At 41.1% G+C, this 20,001-nt stretch overlaps 1 protein-coding gene across 8 annotated transcripts in view; it reads left to right on the top strand.

The window, feature by feature from the left end:
* The first annotated feature begins 6,615 nt into the window (after positions 1-6,615).
* LOC112267186 (Friend leukemia integration 1 transcription factor) overlaps positions 6,616-20,001 on the top strand; it is a 33,644-nt gene continuing 20,258 nt past the window's right edge. For 2 of the 8 annotated variants that reach the window (XM_024445381.2, XM_024445387.2), the window contains exons 1-5: positions 6,616-6,769; positions 9,311-9,426; positions 17,385-17,596; positions 17,955-18,112; positions 18,873-19,076. In XM_024445381.2, the coding sequence (XP_024301149.1) occupies positions 9,355-9,426; positions 17,385-17,596; positions 17,955-18,112; positions 18,873-19,076 (646 nt within the window). In that variant the 5' untranslated portion in view covers positions 6,616-6,769; positions 9,311-9,354. Of the gene's footprint in view, positions 6,770-9,310; positions 9,427-13,429; positions 13,622-17,345; positions 17,597-17,954; positions 18,113-18,872; positions 19,077-20,001 lie in introns of those variants that run through there. The other 6 variants (XM_024445382.2, XM_024445384.2, XM_024445388.2 and 3 more) reach the window with 6 other exon arrangements.

Consider the following 20,001-nt stretch of genomic DNA (forward strand, 5'->3'; position numbering starts at 1 on the left):
TTTCCCAGAGAGAGAGAGAGAGAGAGAGAGAGAGAGAGAGAGAGAGAGAGAGAGAGAGAGAGAGAGAGAGAGAGAGAGAGAGAGAGAGAGAGAGAGAGAGAGAGAGAGAGAGAGAGAGAGAGAGAGAGAGAGAGACTTCTAAAGATGTCAAATAAGAATAGAATACAGTGACTTGTTTTTGTTGTAGAATACATCTCTAAAGAATATGGCAATCGCTACGTTGTGAACTCTCAAACAGAAGACCTGTCTGTGTTTTGGGGTATAATAAGTGAAAGGATATAGGCTTAGTAGCTAAGGAAATAGTCATGTATTATCAAGTCTCCTGAAGATCTGCCAATGAAACTAAACATATTGTTCATATATAAATGCATGTCTTAGGACATGCTTCTTCTCTTCAACATGCCTTGTAAGATGTTTAAGACAGAGCTAGGTAAATTGCTCTAGCTTGGACCAGAGAGCCCTCTAGTGGTCTAAGGTTGAATGACTCCTAAAGGAAGGGGATCAATAGTGGGTTCCTTTATTAGATCCAGATTTGACTGTCTGAAGGCACAGATGAATGATTTTTGTAGTCTGGTGAACAGCCCACATCGAGAGAGTTCAGGCTGTCAGACATGTCTGGGGGGGACAGGGGCCTCAAAGTAAATGCCTGAGAATGTATGGCACGGTAAACCTGAGAGCCCTACTGCCTTCAGCCGCCTTCCAGGGAACAACACAAGTCTTATGGAGCAAAACAGCTAGATCAAAATTAGAGGTGACAGCATATTCATTTCATTCTGTGTTTTTCTTTAAGGGCTTTTTAAATGCTGTTGAATGATGAGCGGTCAGTAGATTTATAGTCCAGGGATGATTTAGGCTTTCTAAATGGCACTACTCTCTACTGCTCGCTCCCTCCTTTTTTTCATGGAGTATAGGCATTTTTGAAGGCTTTATTCCATCCCCATGTAGTTTATACAAGGATGAATCCCCTTGTGTTTTACTATTTTGAGTATTTGTGTAAAGTGAACAGCACCTTGGTTCCCATATGCAGTAAGGAAGAATGGCAACCTTCTTTACACTTTTGTACTCACACAGAGAAACGTAAACACACTATTTGATTACAAGTGGGATACACGTTTAAGGTGTGGTGAGACAATGGTAAGGCAAGTAATCAACACACACACCCTTTCAGTGATTTTCATTAAAAGTATACCAGAACATATTGTGTATAATGGGAGCATGTATTTGCTGTCTGAAAGATAACCCTCTGGGCAGCAACCAGCGAGGCCTTCATATAAAGGACTTCTCATTTCTCCATGAGGTCAAAGAGGGTGTATTATTGATACTCTCAGAGCGTGATGAGTGGCAACACATCAGGGATGCCATTACCTTCAGAAATGTTTGCCTCATGAAAGGACTGCAGCGCTTTCATTTAATACTTCCCCCTGCAAATTATTATGACACACGCGAGCGTGTCTCTGATTACACAGGGTGGGATTGATGGGGGCATTTTCCTCCCGTCGTCTATGAATTTATATTGCATACCATGAATCTGGAGCATTGTTCTTCTACACATTCATCTGTAACAGTCCTTTATGAAAAGAGGATTGGTGAGACTTATATAGGCGTTATAGTCTTCTCTACTCATAGTCTATAGGCCCCACTCTACCCACTCCCTCCTTACCCCCCTCCCAGGACCAGAACTCTCTTCCCCAGAAGTCACGGTTTTAAAGTTTGGGTCTTTGGGTTTAACTACACTGCATCTGGGCTTGACGGGGGCTAGCGTGAAAAGATGTCAAATTCCGCCCTGCCTTGCCTTGCCTGGTGCCACGCTCCAATTTTCTCTGCCCCTGAGGAGTTCGCTCCCATTGCAGCCCTGTTTCTATCTCAATATCCAGATTATCTCTCCTGGTAGCTCCTCCAACTAAATAAATAACGAATTACAGTTCAGAGTCAGTAAGGGGCTTAATTTACTCCAGTCGATGTAATCAGAGATGTCTGTACGACGTTGCTGCCACAAAGTCCGAAATACAACTGTTTTGGTGGAATCCCAGGAGAGGGTGTGGAACTCTGGAACAACCCATGATGTTAACACCAGTCAGAGGGCCTGCCAGTGGAATGGAGATGTGGCACAGACCTGAATGCATACATGTTTTTTTATAGAGCAAGACAGAGAGAATGGCTAGAGCCAAGAGATACAAAGAGAAAGCTAAAGTCTAGCTACTGTAACAATTACAAATATGCAGATCATGTAGCTGTAACACCAAAACTAGCTTACAAGTGAAAATCTAATCAATGAGGTTGTTTTTTTGTTTTTAAAAAAACTTTCTGGCGTTAGATTGGAAGGCAGATTGGATGGCATCTCTCTGATTCAGAATCAGATGAGCATACCTATAGGTCTTCTTTTTTGAGAACCATTGTTTTTACTGTGTCACATAGGCAATGCAATCAATCCAAAACAACACAAATGTTCCCACTTCTTTCACAACCCCATCCCAAAAAATACCCCTTACGGCCCCACCCAATCCCCAACCTCGGTCAACACATGAACTCAGCAAAAAACGAAACGTCCCTATTTCAGGACCCTGTCTTTCAAAGATTATTCGTAAAAATCCAAATAACTTCATGATCTTCATTGTAAAGGGTTTAAACACTGTTTCACATGCTCGTTCAATGAACCATAAACAAGGAACATGCACCCGTGGAACGGTCGTTAAGACACTAACAGCTTACAGACGGTAGGCAATTCAGGTTACAGTTATGAAACATTTGAACACTAAAGAGGTCTTTCTACTGACTCTGAAAAACACCATAAGAAAGATGCCCGGGGTCCCTGCTCATCTGCATGAACGTGCCTTAGGTATGCCGCAAGGAGGCATGAGGACTGCAGATGTGGCCAGGGCAATAAATTGCCATGTCCGTACTGTGAGACGCCTAAGACAGCACTACAGGAAGACAGGACGGACAGCTGATTGTCCTCGCAGACCACGTGTAACAAGACCTGCACAGGATTGGTACATCCGGACATCACACCTGCGGGATAGGTACAGGATGGCAACAACAACTGCTCTAATTACACCAGGAACACACAATCCCTTCATCAGTGCTCAGACTGTCCGCAATAGTTTGAGAAAGGCTGGCTTATAGGCCTGTTGTAAGGCAGGTCCCTACCAAACCCATCGTCGCTGGATCAGACAGGATTGGCAAAAAGTGCTCTTCTCTGACGAGTAGCGGTTTTGTCTCACCAGGGCTGATGGTCGGATTCGTGGTTATTGTCGAAGAAATGAGCGTTACACTGAGGCCTGTGCTCTGGAGTGGCATCGATTTGGAAGTGGAGGGTCCGTCATGGTCTGGGGCGGTGTGTCACAGCATCATCGGACTGAGCTTGTTGTCATTGCAGGCAATCTCAACGCTGTGCGTTACAGGGAAGACATCCTCCTCCCTCATGTGGTACCCTTCCTGCAGGCTCATCCTAACATGACCCTTCTGCATGACAATGCCACCAGCCATACTGCTCGTTCTGTGCGTGATTTCCTGCAAGACAGGAATGTCAGTGTTCTGCCATGGCCAGCGAAGAGCCCAGATCTCAATCCCATTGAGCACGTCTGGGACCTGTTGGATCGGAGGGCAAGGGCTAGGGCCATTCCCCCCAGAAATGTCTGGGAACTTGCAGATGCTTTGGTGGAAGAGTGGGGTAACATCTCACAGCAAGAACTGGCAAATCTGGTGCAGTCCATGAGGAGGAGATGCACTACAGTACTTAATGCAGCTGGTGGCCACACCAGATACTGACTGTTACTTTTGATTTTGACCACCCCCCCTTTGTTCAGGGACACATTATTCCATTTCTGTTAGTCACATGTATGTGGAACTTGTTCAGTTTATGTCTCAGTTGTTTGAATCTTATGTTCATCCAAATTTTCACACATGTTAAGTTTGCTGAAAATAAACTCAATTGACAGTGAGAGGACGTTTCATATAGAAAACACACAGAAGAAAATGAATTTTAAAAAAAATCAACACTACAATTAAATAAAAAGTACACACAGTAAGATTTATGACCAGTATAACAACATCAAGAAAGCATTTTTATCCCACACCTGTACCATCTCAAGGAATTCAGAGATTTCTGAAGCAGAAACTTTCCACGTTTCCAGAAGAGTATGTTTGGCTTTGAGCACGCGGGCAGTGGATAACTCCAACATAACCACGTCCTGAAAGTTTACAAACCATTTCCTTATATGAAGGTCATGTGGTGGCAACCAGCACTGAACAACAGATCTTTTGACAGCAATCAACCCAGCCAGGCAAACTTTCCATTGTTTCTCATTCAGATACATACTTAAAACTACATCTCCAGCACCACCCCAACATCAACATACACAAACATAAGAAACACCTTCCTAATATTGAGTTGCAGGCTCAATTCTTCAGGCCATGGACTCTACAAGGTGTCGAAAGCGTTCCACAGGGAAGCTTTCCCATGTTGACTCCAATGCTTCCCACCGTTGTATCAAGTTGGCTAGTTGTCATTTGGATGGTGGACAATTCTTGATACACACGGGAAACTGTTGAGTATGAAAAACACAGCAGCATTACATTTCTTGACAAAAACGGTGCACCTGGCACCTACTACCATACCCATTCAAAGGCACTTAAATATTTTGTTTTGCCCATTCACCTTCTGAATGCCACACATACGCAATCGATGTCTCAATATTCTCAAGGCTTAAAAATCCTTCTTTGACCTGTCTCCTCCCTTTCATCTACACTGATTGAAGTGAATTTAACAAGTGACATCAATAAGGGATCATCGCTTTCACCTGGATTCACCTGGTCAGTCTATGTAATGGAAGAGCAGGTGTTTGTGTATACTCAGTGTATGTGAAAATGGCACGTTTCTATGTTTTGCAGTAAAAAACAGATAGAAGATAAGTGTTTCCAGTGACATCATCATTTACCCATGTTTTAAACATTGGATTATATTTCTGCATTAGTAATTGAAGATGAGAGTAAATAGCTGACACAAAACCTCTGGATGGGAATGTAAAAATCCACTCTTATCACAGGGTACCCATGGGTCTTCTAAAAAGGAAAATAAAGTTACCATATTAGATATAAACTGTCCCGCTATAACAGTAGCATCAGTCATGAATGCCATTAGGTTGACTTATAATGCAGATTTCAAAATGTCAACGTTCCTCACCATTTGAACTGGAATTCCTATAGGTAGACTAGTCAGTCCACTGTTTTCTTTTCCTGGTGTCCTGCTAGGAGGCTCTTGGATGTGTATGCGTCACCAACTTTACAATGTTGAAGTCATGTGTATGTTTTGTGGGCTTTGTTTTTTAATGATCCCCCCCCCCTACCTGTATGGTTCCACACTTCAGTTATCTGTTACAAAATCAACAGATGCTCAACAGATTGTCTTAAAAGAAGGCTACTTGAATATGACTGTAGCCTATCATGGAACAGAAGGATACAGTATTGAGAAGTTGAGAACATTGTCAGTTAACGGATGTTAGAATTTCAGGTCATTGTTCTGTAGAAGCACAATCATGTTGCAACTGATGCTATTTTTAATTGGAACACCTTGACCACATCAGTGCACACCAGCCATGGTAATACAATAATCTACCAGCTTTGGCCCATAGGCCTAGGCTACAACATGCATCCATTACAGAGTATTGATGCATGGGTTAGGCAAAGTGCCTATACCTAAGACATATGTAGATAACTGAAAGCTTCTCAATTTCACTTTGGTTGTCCTGCTTTAAATGATGACCTTAATGAGGCTGTAAAATCCTATGCTTGGGCAACTTTTCTCCCTGTGAATTGCCCAACATCCTTTGAGGGACTCTTGGGTGGAGGATAAGGGCACTGTGTAGGAAATGAAGTTACTGAACTGAGTGGGGTCAACTGAACAGGAAAAACAAACTCACTGGAGACACGTGTCTCTGTCAGGAGGCCACGAAGCGCGGATCCTGCTATGGCTGCAATTATTCATGCGGGAATTATCACAAGAATATCTCCACTGTTGGAGACATTTCGAAGTAAAATTAGAGAAATGTAGATTTTTTTTAAAGGTTTTACATTTAATTCAATCGGACTGTACTGTTGTAAACACGTAAAGGGAAATATAACTTATTCAATCAGACATTGTTGTCACTTTCTGTGTTTGAAAATAACACATTATGTTTAACAACAGAAACGGTTTCATATGGTTGATATTATTAAGATCTCATTTGTGGTTTCAAGGTTGGCATGATATTTCTTTTGCTAACGCATTTTGTTTAAGTTTTGTACAAAAGTTCACTCGATGTCCTGTTGTATTCATAACGTAAACATAGCCTACATGGACAGGTGTGTAGAAATGCCTATTTATTTTGTCCTAAAAACACTTGGTGGCCTTCAATATCCCACGAAAGGGCGGCGGAGGGACATTAGGCCCTATTATTTTTCCAATTTAAAAGTACCTCTCACTATTTGCCTTTTTTATGGTGCTGTTCCTATTTCCTATAAGATTTTCCTTATTTCATGGTTCATTTGACTTGCAACTCCGGCTCCCTCTCACACTAAACCCAAGGGGAGTTTTTTCACTCACTTCCCATTGGTTGCCGACTGGCGGCTCTCTCATCACAGTAACATTCCCATTCATACACCCCGCGCTCCATACACCTTCTCAAAATAACTTACTGTCATCCATGGTAACGACTTTGAATAGACGGGACAAATTATTTAAATTGGGGAATAATTAAACTGAAATAATAGACGACTGACAACATAACGACAGGTGAGTGAGGAAATTACATTTGTAAGATTGCGACCCGTAGGCTATTCTAACCAGCCACAAACCTCTGTGTATGCTGTGTGTTTGGTGACCATAAATCAATTCCACTGTTTTTTTTTACTAATTCTGGATTAATGTAGCCTGCCTTTTCATAAAACTATCTAATTTATCAAGATTCAATGCCAGTCTGGTTTCCATTTAGATTAAACAAATGTTTTGCAGGCTATCATCTGATAAAAAATTACATTTAGTTTATTTTTCGTTTACAAGTCATGTTTGTTTTCGAAATGTGTTTTAGTTTGTCCTAATATAACTTGCTTTCGTGGTTGCTTGATGAGTGAAAACTGTGGTTTGAAAGAAGTGCAAAGATTAGGGGAAATCAGTTCGTTCTCATGTATGATGGATAACAGCAAGCTCTCGTACAAGGTAATATACTTAAAATGTAACACTAGAGGCTTCCAGTCCACGGGCTGTCTCAGAGGAAAGTCACTGCAGTTATTCAACAGTCCTCCTGAGCCGCGAGTCGGCTAATTGGCTACATATGCGGAATTCTATGCTCTTTTACCATTTAGAAATTGGATGCATTTGGGAAACTTTATGAGGCGAGCCTAAAGTTTGCCTACAGGAGCTGAAAATACGAAACATGTTGGTCCCCTACAATTATAAATCGTGCCACGATCATAAGCCTATTGGATATTGTATCAGTGGCCGGTGCTGAGGCAGATATTCAATAACCAAAACATTTTAGCCAAACGTGAAAGGATTCTATAAAATATGTGACTGTGGGCCTATAAAATACCTGATCAGACACTAGTCAGTCCGTGTGTTTTACATGTATTTATTTGTTTAGAGATTGCTATAACATGCATTCTGGATGTGTAGTGGTCCATTTGTTTTCATCGTATTTCGAACATGTGATTATTTTTAACATAATGCCGCTGTGGATTTGGGGGCCCTGCACAATGCATTTTAGGCCTATAGTGACAAGTTATACTTTACCTTTCGGTATTCCCCGTTTTCACAATGACAGTGAATGTCTCCTGTCAGTGGATGTGAGTCGAAATTAATGAGTCTTTGACCGCAATCTTTGCACTGACAATAAAAAGTTCGTTTTCATTATCCACTCGTTCTGGAGACCAGTGTTTGACTCAGTGTAATTTGCTTGATGTTAGGAATGTTAAATGCTGCATGTGCCAGCCTACTTGATAATTGCACACTGAGGGAACCGCTAAAGACACCGTCCTCGAGCTGCCCTTTCACCCTAGACTTTGTAAACTGCACTTATTAAAGCGAAAAGTGTTTCAATATGTGGTAAGCTTTAGGGAGAAACGTGATGGGGGTTGGGGTTGGGGCTCTGCTGCCCTGCTTTCTCCACATGAGTTGTCTATCGAGAAAGTTAAAGTCAGTCAACCATGGTAGTGGTTCTGGTCATCATGAACAGTGGTATCATGCATGATAATATGTGATTGGTTGTTAGATTATCATTGCGCCACCAAATATGTGACGAAGGAAACAACACGGCAAGGAAGGTCACATGTCTGAATGAATCAAGTCTGCGTCCAATAACTTACAGTGGGCCTACGAACCAAATCTGACCCTATTCCTTATTTCAGTGGAAGTGGTTGCACGGAATGGAACGCAATTCACAAAACCGCAAGGTGCTCGTGCGCGGTCCTGGGATCGCTCTCTAGCTGTGGTGGTTATTGATAATTGTTTCCATAATTTACCCTGATATCACAACAGCATGAACAATAGCAAAAGGCTTCCGAAAGTAAAAATGTTTTCAAATTGTTTATTTAATTGAAACCACAATATGTGGTCTGAGGCTTGGAGACTTGGCTGAAGTCTATATAAATAAAGAATTTTACTTGAGGGCGAATTGAAAAAATATCTAAACAAAACTCATTTGATAACAACCAGAGTGCAGAAAACTGGACTGTTAGCCTGAAGGGAATATTTTCAGGAGATCACAGCCATTGAAAATGCACAAAAGTTTGCACATTTAATTTAACATAAAAAAAAATGAACTAACAAAAGAGTCGAAGAAGTATGAGTTAATTAATGAATGAAGCTTGAATGCTGGCTGTGTGGATGCTAGTCCATTATGAAGAGAGGTTGTTGATGGTCGATTGCATTACTGAACGAGTGGCCAGGAAAGTTTGTTATCCCAGTGTTACGTCAAGCCTACTGTAGCTCTTTTACCAATAGGAAGCAGAGTCATTCTTCCACCAATCAGACATAGCTATCATAGCTATTTAGACGTGACATATTGGCATGACATAACATGTATTATTCTCCACACTATAGGCCTTATTTGTCATTACATTGTTATTACATAATTAATTATTGTCATATGCATTGAACCACAATTGATGATCAATATGCACATTATTATAAGTATTGTTATGCACAATATTAGCATATTATGAATATGTTTTACTAATCTATTTATTTGTGTTATAATTCTTTTAATGCATTGTTATTTTAGAATATATTTCACTCTTTCAGTTTTTCCCTGTGTTAATATTCCTCTACTCTCCCCAGGGCCCGTTGAACACTGTTGAACACCTCTCGGCCCTCTCGGTTCTATGAACATGTTTCAGACCGTGCCTGACACTTCGTCTTATGTCAAGGTAAGACAACATCGTCTCTTCGAACAGGTAATTTTGGTGGACGTTCTGGGTCGTCCCTAATTTTATATTCATGAGGATACTTTGCGAATAATTTGCATCTGGTTGTCATTTTTTAAATCTCTATCGGTATGCCTACCCTACGCATAATATGAGAGGTATATTGAATAGGTATCCTATCAATTACATCTTGGCACAATTGCCTCTCTCTATTCCATTGTTGTTATCATGTTATAACCGTTCTGCAGAATAGTCCTGTATCCAAACATTGTATGGTAGTCTACTGTATAATGTGATTCTGTTAATCTGTCTGGACATCAAGATTGATTCAATCTCTTTGCGGGACCGGTATAGCACATTATTATATTTGACATCATGCAGTTTTTGTTCTCTCTCCGCCACAATCTCAAAGAATGTAAACAAAGCAAATAGTGGACATCTGGTTTTCAGGTTTAAAACTCTGTGCATTGAATCACATGGTACAGCGTGTAATTCTTGCAAGCGGACAATGTGTAGGCCTTGGGACGATTTGTTTGAAACGAAATATGCATTCCCATTGTTAATCTTAAATCCTACATTAAACTGCCCAATCCCGGACATGCCATAATCTGACTTTAGAAAACCATCAGGGTACGTGCAGACGTCATGTTTTATGGGAATGTGTTGTGTGAGTGTATATGCCTTGTCATTGTTCTGCCTGTTGAGTGCTCACCATAACACATAAACATTTCGGCAGGCTATTATGTGAGTCAGGCTGTTTTAAAATAATATTGGAAATGTGATGCCATATATTTCATAGATCATTTGTTGAAGACCAATTGCATATAGGCGGAGCATGTCTGCTTATGAAAATGAACAATTATGCTTAGTCAAGCCATTCATAATATCTTTATAATCAAAATATTCCAAGCGTGACTTGTTATGTTTTGGCGACTTATTTCCCTTTGCATATAAGGGCTCTCATACAGTCATAACGTTTGTAGCGCTCTGCAGAAAGACTTAATTTTCACTGGCCACATTGCTTGAGTCCTCTGAACAATTCACGATTTGTTTTGGGAGACTTGAACAGCAAGGAATGTTTGAGGAGAAAATGTGTTTTGAAATTACCCTTTTTGCTCCCTAAATAAGACAAAGGGGCAATGACTGGGAAACCAATCCAAGAACCTGTGCGAAGTACTCTTTGGTTAACCACTGAATGCTTAAGATTCCTTAAGCAACCCACATTTCAGACAAAGTAGGTCAGGTAAATGAATATCGCATTGCCCTCGTTTTAATCGAAACGTTCATTTAATTATTTTGCATTTTCGGGCAAGATATTGGTTAGAATGTGAACCAGGCACGCCTCAAGGCAGATTTTAAATAAATATGCTGCTTCATTCAAGCGAATCCATGGTCTAGCATTTGTTTTGTTAGGTTAAGGCCAGGCGAGGCTCGAGCTCTCCAATAAAAATAAATCTCAAATTAATTATGGCCCCGAGCAAGGGACCAGACAGTTAGGTCTTGTATGCTGCAGTCTCTGCTTTTTGCCCTGAGTATTTTACTTGTTTTTCTTTTTGCCGAGAGAGGGAAGGGGCTTACCAGAACTCTGAAGTCTAATGAACAATCTTAAATGGCCGATCCATATCTATGGCTATGTAAGCCTAGTGGTTAAAATAATAGACCAAAAAGGTTTGTCACATAAATTAATTTATAGAAGTGGAATTTAGTAGGCCTAACGTTTGTTTGGTCTTTTATTAATTCATATTTCTTCACGAATAATATAAACAAAGGCCTCTTTCAGTAGGCTAATAATCTTGACTAATAATTATGATGAATATCTATAATAATACCGGCATAATCATCGCCGTTATAATTTACTCTTAGATCATTTGTTTACATTATGGAGATGTTTAGGCCTATATAGGCTATTCTTGCGCACTTGTAAGCAAGTGAAGTGGTGAAGTGCTGTAAATTCACGATGAGCAAAAGGGCAACTATTTAAAAACTGAAACTAGTAGTATCCACCCACTTCTTGTATTGTCCAATGGAGGAGCTATGGCTTCCCACAGCTCGTGGTAAGAAATGTCTGGCTGTCAAGTTTCAGCGTCAAGCCAGATGTTATGTGGTTCGCTGTATAAACCAACTTGCATCTGCTTATTGGCCTCCGAAAATGTTTGTTACCACAGTATTCATTATGGCCTTGGCGGAAGCCGGGATAGCTTTTCTCTCTTTGCATAAACCTGCATGTTTCGTGCGTAATGGCGTGAGTAATTTGATTAGCGATATCAAATTACCTACCTCTTACTTAGTCTTTAGTTTTTTTTAGTGAGTTGCCTCGCTTACTGTGCCTCTATGACCAACTCAATCAATATTGGCAGGTGATTTCAGAGTTTGGTCACATTATTCCTCAAGTAACCTCAGGTGTCAACAAATCACACAAGATTGTGTTAGCGTTCTACGGGTTATTAGGCATATTGGAAATAGGCCTACTTATATGGCCCAGAAAATGACAGACATTCACTATTAGGCATACTAGTCAATAGGCTATTTAAAATAATAAACATATATTATTTTCTAAAAGTTAAGCCATGCTATTGTCCTCTGCTATTGCAAACGGGTTTAAAATGGATGGAATCTATAATGAATATTATACCATGACATCATTCGCCCTACTTTTATTTTGAACTAAAATGAACGAAATCCAATACAAAACCAAAACAGTGGAATGTTGAATTAGAAAAAGTTACGGCCACTAAATAGTTAAACAAGGTGTCTCCCTTAATTACACGAAGCTGAACTGGCCTCAGGCAGGAGAAGCCTTGACCCCAAGCAGGATCCAGATGTGGTGGTCTCGAGGGGGCTTCTCCCGCAACAGACCCCCAAGTCGAGAGCAGACAGACCGGCCCGTCTGTCAGTCGCAGCAGCGCAGGCTCGGTTTGGCCGCTCTGTGGCCTTGCCGCTCCCTCAGGCAGAGCCCTATTGGTCTGGTCACGTTCAGAGCTGGCTCCATGTCTAGCATCTGAGCTGAAATTGTGTCTGAATTGATGAGGGCAATTTCCAAAGGTAGAGGAAAAATGGTTGGGGGTGGGGACAGGAGATGTTTGTCCATGGCTCCAGGAACCTAAGGAAGAAAGTAGTTCAACTATAGCCTAGACCTAATAATAACATAATAATAATAATAATAATAATAATAGAAGCCTATAATAATGTAATAACATGCAATAGCAATGTAATAACATATCACGGGAGTAGGTATACTTCATCATTACATTAATGAAAACCACACACATTTATTCATGAACTAAACTCCAAACATATTAAGAGAGGGGGTTCCCCTTTGCAATATTTGGAAATATAAGCCTACAATCCATCATAATTCCCTACTGTGTTGGATAGCAGACGCACACGTGTAGAGCGGACCTTGATCTGGGGCGCTGCGTGCTTGGATGTTATTAATGGTGTTTCAGGAAAACGTCACTGAGGCTTGGAAAGCTATAACAAAGAGCATCAACCCTTGCCACAGGTAGTTCAAGTTCTTGTTCCTCTTGGTTTGATTTACAGTCAATTTCATCAGCACTCTCGAGGAAAACATCTGTCTGCTTTGAAAGTGAAACTCTATTTTATATCTCCATCTCGCAGTGGAAACGCGAATATAAGATGTTAAAAGAGAAGGGGATGAATTAGGCTAAAGTAAAATCAAGGGGGAAAAATGGACGCATTGTATTAAAAGCAATGAGGAGATTATACAACAATATGGAATCACATAACAATCTATACCAGTTTAAATTATTACTTTTTCATCGGCAAATTCATTTAATAACATAATACATGTATATTGATGGAATTGTTGAAACAAACTCATTCGCCAGTGTCTGTGACGTTTGTATAAAAATGACACATATGTAGCCTACAACAACATGTGCACAACGCTGGCAACCATTCTGTAAATATTTCAGAGTAAAAACATTATCAGCGGGAGAAACACGCAATTGTTTTCCCTGCTTATCTCTTTGGGACAAGTATCCTGCTTTTTGGAGCTGCAATGAAGGCAGGGCTTGCAGTGACACACATAGCTTCCTCTCAAAAGCGGTGACTTCACTTCCCAAATGTAGAGAAAAAAACCATCCGGTAACTGTCTCTTTCTCTCTGCGACATATCGGGGGCTGGAATTAATTCAGGAGCGTGTCATGTTTGGAATATTGTTGGGGTTCGCTGAAAATTGCGCAAAATGGACGGAACTATTAAGGTAAGGGTGGAAGACTGGGTGTACGAATTTGTGAGAGCTTTGCTTTTCGGAGTTGCGCCTCCTTTTAGCATGAGTTCGCTATGTCTGTGAGCAGTAGCCTACAATGTTGGGCAATGAACGGTTTTTTTTTGCTCCGAAAGCGGTAACCAGATGTCCTTCTTTTTTCCTATTTATCCCGAAGTTTCCTTTTCCGTTAGGAAACTTTGAAAGGGAAAATAAGCTTTGGTTGGATAAGAAACGTTTAGACTCGATACATGCGTTCAATTTTGGAACGAGCGCGTAGATGCACATCTGCAACAAAACAAAGTGCTAATTTTATTCAGTTGAAAGTATGTATTATATAACAAAATGGAGAACAATTATTTGCCTCCAGTTGAAATAGTGTTGGCAAGAGATTACGCAATATGTAGGCGATATATTGCTGTGCGGTTAGATGAACGTGCGTTTCTTTGTAAGGTATGGTGTGTCAAAGATGTGGCTGCGCAATTGTGGTGGCACGGTGCCCGGGGATCCTCTCACAGTTCATGGTTCAAAACGTTACTGATGGTGTACAAGGAAGTAGAATCCATGCGTAAAACCATAGCTTTTTAACGCATATTTTCGGTTGTAAAACGAGTGTTGAACACTTGCCATTTTTAATAGTCATATCAATAGCCAGAATGTCATTTGGAAATATCACGGAGTGATTTAGAAGAGAAAACTGCACATCTCCTTCTTGTAAATTCATGAATAACAAAAGGCTCATAGTCTTACCTGGGTAGTTATACTTAAATTGAACACAAAAGGTCATTCATAATAGGGAGCGCTCATATTTTAGTCTTGAGGGACGGGTATTCAAGCACGGTCCTCCATGTATTGAAATTCCAGATGCATGGCTATGCAGATGTTTGATGGTTAGGTCACTGCATTTCGCACCACGGTATTGTGTCTTGACTTTGAGTAGACATAGCCGATTGTCAAATATAGTTATTCTTCTCTTATTTCTAACTAACTGGGCTATTATAATACCCATGGAAACGTATTGTTCTGCCAATGTGTTTTCTTTGGATGTTGAAAGAAGCGGGGTTGTGTGGTTGAAGTGGCGGCTGGGTGTGGTGTAAGTTTTGGAACGGTATAAGCTTTGACTGCACAGAAAAATTGAATTAATATTAAATCATTTTCACCCGACTGGTTTGTGATTGTTTAATACACAAACATGCACAAATAGAAACATTTAGGCCTTGTGAAATGATTGTTAATATTCTGATGAATTGTGATGATGTATAACAATGATGACTATATAACAATAATATAACAGCAATAATTAATATATTATTATGAATGTATCAGGACTGTGCATGTATCTGTGTGTGTATTTGATTGGCTACAAACTGTATTCAGACTTTACTCATCAAAAGGGGGGGGGGGTTATCGAGCCATGAGAGCTTCCTGTTCTCCACAATCTGGTTTCCTGACAGGTTTCCCTTTCCTCCTCAAACAAAGGGCAGGAATGCCTCCTGAATCGCATGCTGATGGGTGTGTGTGGTGGACACAATAGACGTGTGCAGTCTGGATGGAAGTGGTGTACTGGGTACTGGCACTTGGTACTGGCACGCATCGTGAGGCATTTGTGATCCAGGCCGTTTGGCTGTAAGGCATCTGTGGTGGCCCAGGCACGTGGCAACTTCCACTGTCACAGTTTCCCAAGAAGAGTTTAGGAAGACCTGTTAGTTTATGAATGAGGGTTGTGAACAACATTAACCTATGTTGAGTTCATAATGGCATCATATGGTACCACATAATCATTGAAAAGTACTGTAAATCATTTAGAGAATGCAAGGCTTGGAGTGCCTTTCTGTTTGTTCCCAGTGAATATTATGTTGTAGGCTACTTGAATAGCTTACGTGGGAAGGGATGTTAGCACAAGATGTTCAGGAGAGAAGAGTGTAGATCAATGAGTGTAGATAAATTAACTTTATCTCTGTCGCACCCTTATCATTGGCAGTGTGTGTGTTCCACATTGATAAAGAACACACATTTCAAATAGACGCAGACTGGTGTGTTAGATTGTCTGTTTGGAAGTGCATACACTCACATTATTAAAAAAAAACCTGTCATCTTGATAGGCACATGCTGATATGTCAGTGTAAATGTAACGTGCAACAGCCATAACAGCAGAGCTGCCCTTATCAGGAGACATTGAGACATTCCCTCACTACTCTCAACATATCATCCACAGACCAGGCTAGCTTCTGTATAGACTTCTCTGATAGGGCATATGGCTACCAGACTGCTAGTGTGCAGCTATGATGGTTTGACTGATGAAATCACTGGCATGTCCGTCCAACTCTGAGGGCATTATCAGATGCTGTCACAAAGTATCATCCATCCAGCCCTCCCAATGAATGGCCTTAAAAGCTGTCGCCTTGGTCAGTTTAGAACCGGTGGCACATTACAGGCACATACAGTCAGTGTTAGTGAATGTACATTGAAGCATTAGTTTGCTGGAAAGCACTGTACTGTATGTGAATATGCCGTATTATTCTGATTAGCGGTGAAGATAGAAATCCCCATCCCAAGATTAGACTTCTCAGGAGATGAGTACACAGGCTGTAAACAGCAGACTGGCCACTGCATGTATCACTGCAACTCCAGTCCACAGGGCAAACTCTGCTTCACTTTTTCACTTGTTAGGACTCATTGGCTCCGGTTAAGGGCTTGTAGTAAGCATTTCACCTGTTGTATTCGGCGCATATAACAAATACAATTTGATTAGATTTTTGAAATCTAGCCCTTGTAGCCTTTTTGATCCATGTTTGCTATCTCGTGAACAGTCAGACGTGTTTTGATGCGTACATACAGTACGTTGTTCTTCGATGGGGTAAGAACTGTGCTAGTGGCACATCTTTGTCTTGATCTAGGATGTTATCTTTTAAAATATCTATAATCCCTCAAGATTACAGACATCTGTGTAATCTGTGACATCAGATGCTACCAGATCAGATGTGTGTCGGACATGAGCCTAATCCTTGAAACAGCTTAATTGTAATGACTCTAGATCAGTTTGTCTCTGTTGCTGCTGCTTTGTTTCACTAAAATGTGTCATTGACAGAGCTGAGGCAAGGCAGAATTTACCAGCTCCTTCATTCATAGTAAACAGAGGTTTTAAAATGGATTTAGCTAAAAGGCTGCCACAGTCTATACAGGCAGAGCCGTTTACCTGCATGTCTCATAAATACTGTACATCTCTTTGGCTCTGTGTATAGGTTGTTGCATGTCAGATCATTGGAATAGCACATATTGTATTCCCATTAGCCCATATACATCTCTGGCAATGATAGATCTGATATGTATTCCATGCATCAGTTACCAGACATGAGACAGAACACGTGGACACAGACAGAGGAGAGTTCCAGTGGAGCCACTGCACTGGGGTCAATGTAGAACTGACCCCCCTGCTGTTCCTGTTGATTCTTCATCTGCTGTTCCTTCTCTGTGGAAGGAAAACGCAGACTAGATCTTGTTGTGCATAGTAGTCATCAGGATTTTAGTCATGTTTGAAGTCATGGTAACATCAACAGGAAGCTGTAGTTGCTACATAGGCCCAATCACTGTATACACAAACCCCTTTGGATGCCAGATTGCGATATGACACATAACTGCACATAATTACTGTAAACAAAATGGATCTACAACAAGTGAGAGATTGAAGTTGTGAGATCACAGGTTCTCTCTGTTGTTCTAGAGGTGCCCCGCCATAACCTGTTCCTCCTCTGGCCTGCAGGAGGCACTGTCAGTGGTGAGTGAAGACCAGTCCTTGTTTGAGCCTCCTTACGCTGCTGCTGCCCCTCTACCCAAGACAGACATGACTGCATCTGGCACACAGGACTACGTCCAGCCCCACAAAATCAACCCATTACCCCCTCAGCAAGAGTGGATTAACCAGCCAGTCCGAGTGAATGTCAAGAGAGAGTATGACCACATCAATGGATCCAGGTATGTTCAGCAGTATGCACAGTCCATCTCACTAGACTCCAGCTCTTATGTCTTGTCGTAGTATGTCTTCGTCTCTGCTGATTTGAGTTGATGTTCCCTAGATTAGTCTAGATTCAAAAGGATAGTTGATCATAACAATTGCTTGTGCACAGTTAAATATGATTTTTGTCCACCTTCTGCAGAAAGTGAGCTGTTCATCTACCACTAACTCCCCTGACACTTACATTTCATTGGGCTAGCTCAAGCTCTGCTCCATTGGCCCTGTGGTTGGTCTATATTGCAAACCATTTTCATCTGCTTAGAGCCAATATAAGGATCTCTTGTCTCTCTTTGACACTGACACTGTGTGTCTGTGCAGCAGGGAGTCCCCAGTGGACTGCAGTGTGGGGGGTAAATGCAACAAGCTGGTGGGGGGCAATGACACATCTCAGATGAGTTACGGAAGCTACATGGACGAGAAGAACGCTCCGCCCCCCAACATGACCACCAATGAGAGGAGAGTCATCGTCCCCGCAGGTAACAATGACTTCTATAATATAAACCGCATGGTATTTCTTTATAATGAATGAAAATAACAAATTGTTTTTTCTTTATTTCCGATGTTATTAATTGCTCAATACCTAGACCTATAAGTACTATGACTCTACATTCCAGGCTGCGAGAAAGGTTAATTTCTTAGTCATTTTTCTTCCTAGTCAAATGGAGGGCCTATAAACATGCTCTTAATTGGCATACATTTTCTGATGTTGTAGAAGTGTTTTTATTAGCCCCGGATGTATTTAGCTATGTCACGGGTGAAGGCTCTTTGATGCTTTTGTTAGTCATGTTTTAGTTTACTCATGGGAGTACGTCTAAACACGTACAGGCAACAGAGGTCTGTTCAGTCAAAGAGCTCTTTACGTTGGCAAATTGGTTCACATATTACAGAGTATTATTTATGAGGGATAAATGCTTTGGGAAACGCTCTCTGTCAGTCTTGGAAGCGATTGATGGTACATCAGATATACTGTAGAATAGATGCAGGTGTATGATTTCACTCCATCAAAGTATTACATAGGCAAAACAATCTGGGAAAGGATGGGTCGGATACATTCACTGAAAGATGGATGAATGAATAGCTAGTTAAATAAACAAGTGAAAATAACGAATGTATACATTAGCCATAATTTGGAAATAATTATGAGACCAAAACTTGAAATGCATTCTCAAATCACTGTGAAAAGACTAGATTGTCCCGTGCTGTATACACTACCTCTGTCTTCTTGTATTTCTCCAGATCCGTCGCTGTGGTCTCAGGATCATGTCCGCCAGTGGCTAGAGTGGGCCATCAAGGAGTACGGCCTGCTGGAGATGGACACGGCCATGTTCCACAACACAGACGGCAAGGAACTGTGTAAGATGAGCAAGGACGACTTCCTCCGACTGACCACCATGTACAACGCTGAAGTCCTACTCTCTCATCTCAATTACCTCAGGGAAAGTAAGTTCTGGCAGCCATTTGAATTGATCTATACTGAACAGAAATATAAACACATCATGTGAAGTGTTGGTCCCATGTTTCAGGAGCTGAAATAAAAGATCACAGAAATGTTCCATAAGCACAAAAAACGTATTTCTCTCAAATTTTGTGTACAAATTTGCTAACATCCCTGTTAGCGAGCATTTTTCCTTTTCCAAGATAATCCATCCACTTGACAGGTGTGGCATATCAAGAAGTTGATTAAACAGCATGGTCATCACACAGGTGCACCTTTTGCTGGGGACAATAACAGGTTACTCTAAAATGTGCAGTATTGTCACACAACACGATGCTAGAGATGTCGCAAGTTTTGAGGAAACGTGCAATTGGCATGCCTTTTGCAAAAATGTCCACCAGAGCTGTTGCCAGATAATTAAATGTTAATTTCTCTACCATAAGCTGTCTTGTTTTAGAGGATTTGGCAGTACGTCCAATCGGCCTCACATTCGCAGACGTCGTGTGGGCGAGCGTTTTGCTGATGTCGTTATGAACAACGTCTTCTCCTGAGTGGCTCAGCGGTCTAAGGCACTGCATCTCAGTGCTAGAGGCATCACTACAGACCCTGGTTCAATCCCGGGCTGTTTGACAACCGGCCGTGATCGGGCGGGTTTGGCCGGGGTAGGCCGTCATTGTAAATAAGAATTTGTTCTTAACTGACTTGCGTAGTTAAATAATGGTTATGTATATATATATATATATATATATATATCTATATATATGAACAGAGTGCCCCATGGTTGCGGTGGGGGTATGGGTAGGCATAAGCTACGGACAATGAACACAATTGTTTTTTATCAATGGCAATTTGAACGCATAGAGATATCGTGACGAGATCCTGACGAGGCCCATTGTCATGCCATTCATCTGCTGCCATCCCCTCGTTTTA

Source organism: Oncorhynchus tshawytscha, linkage group LG14 (assembly GCF_018296145.1).
Source record: "Oncorhynchus tshawytscha isolate Ot180627B linkage group LG14, Otsh_v2.0, whole genome shotgun sequence".
In the NCBI taxonomy this organism is placed as follows: Eukaryota; Metazoa; Chordata; class Actinopteri; order Salmoniformes; family Salmonidae; genus Oncorhynchus; species Oncorhynchus tshawytscha.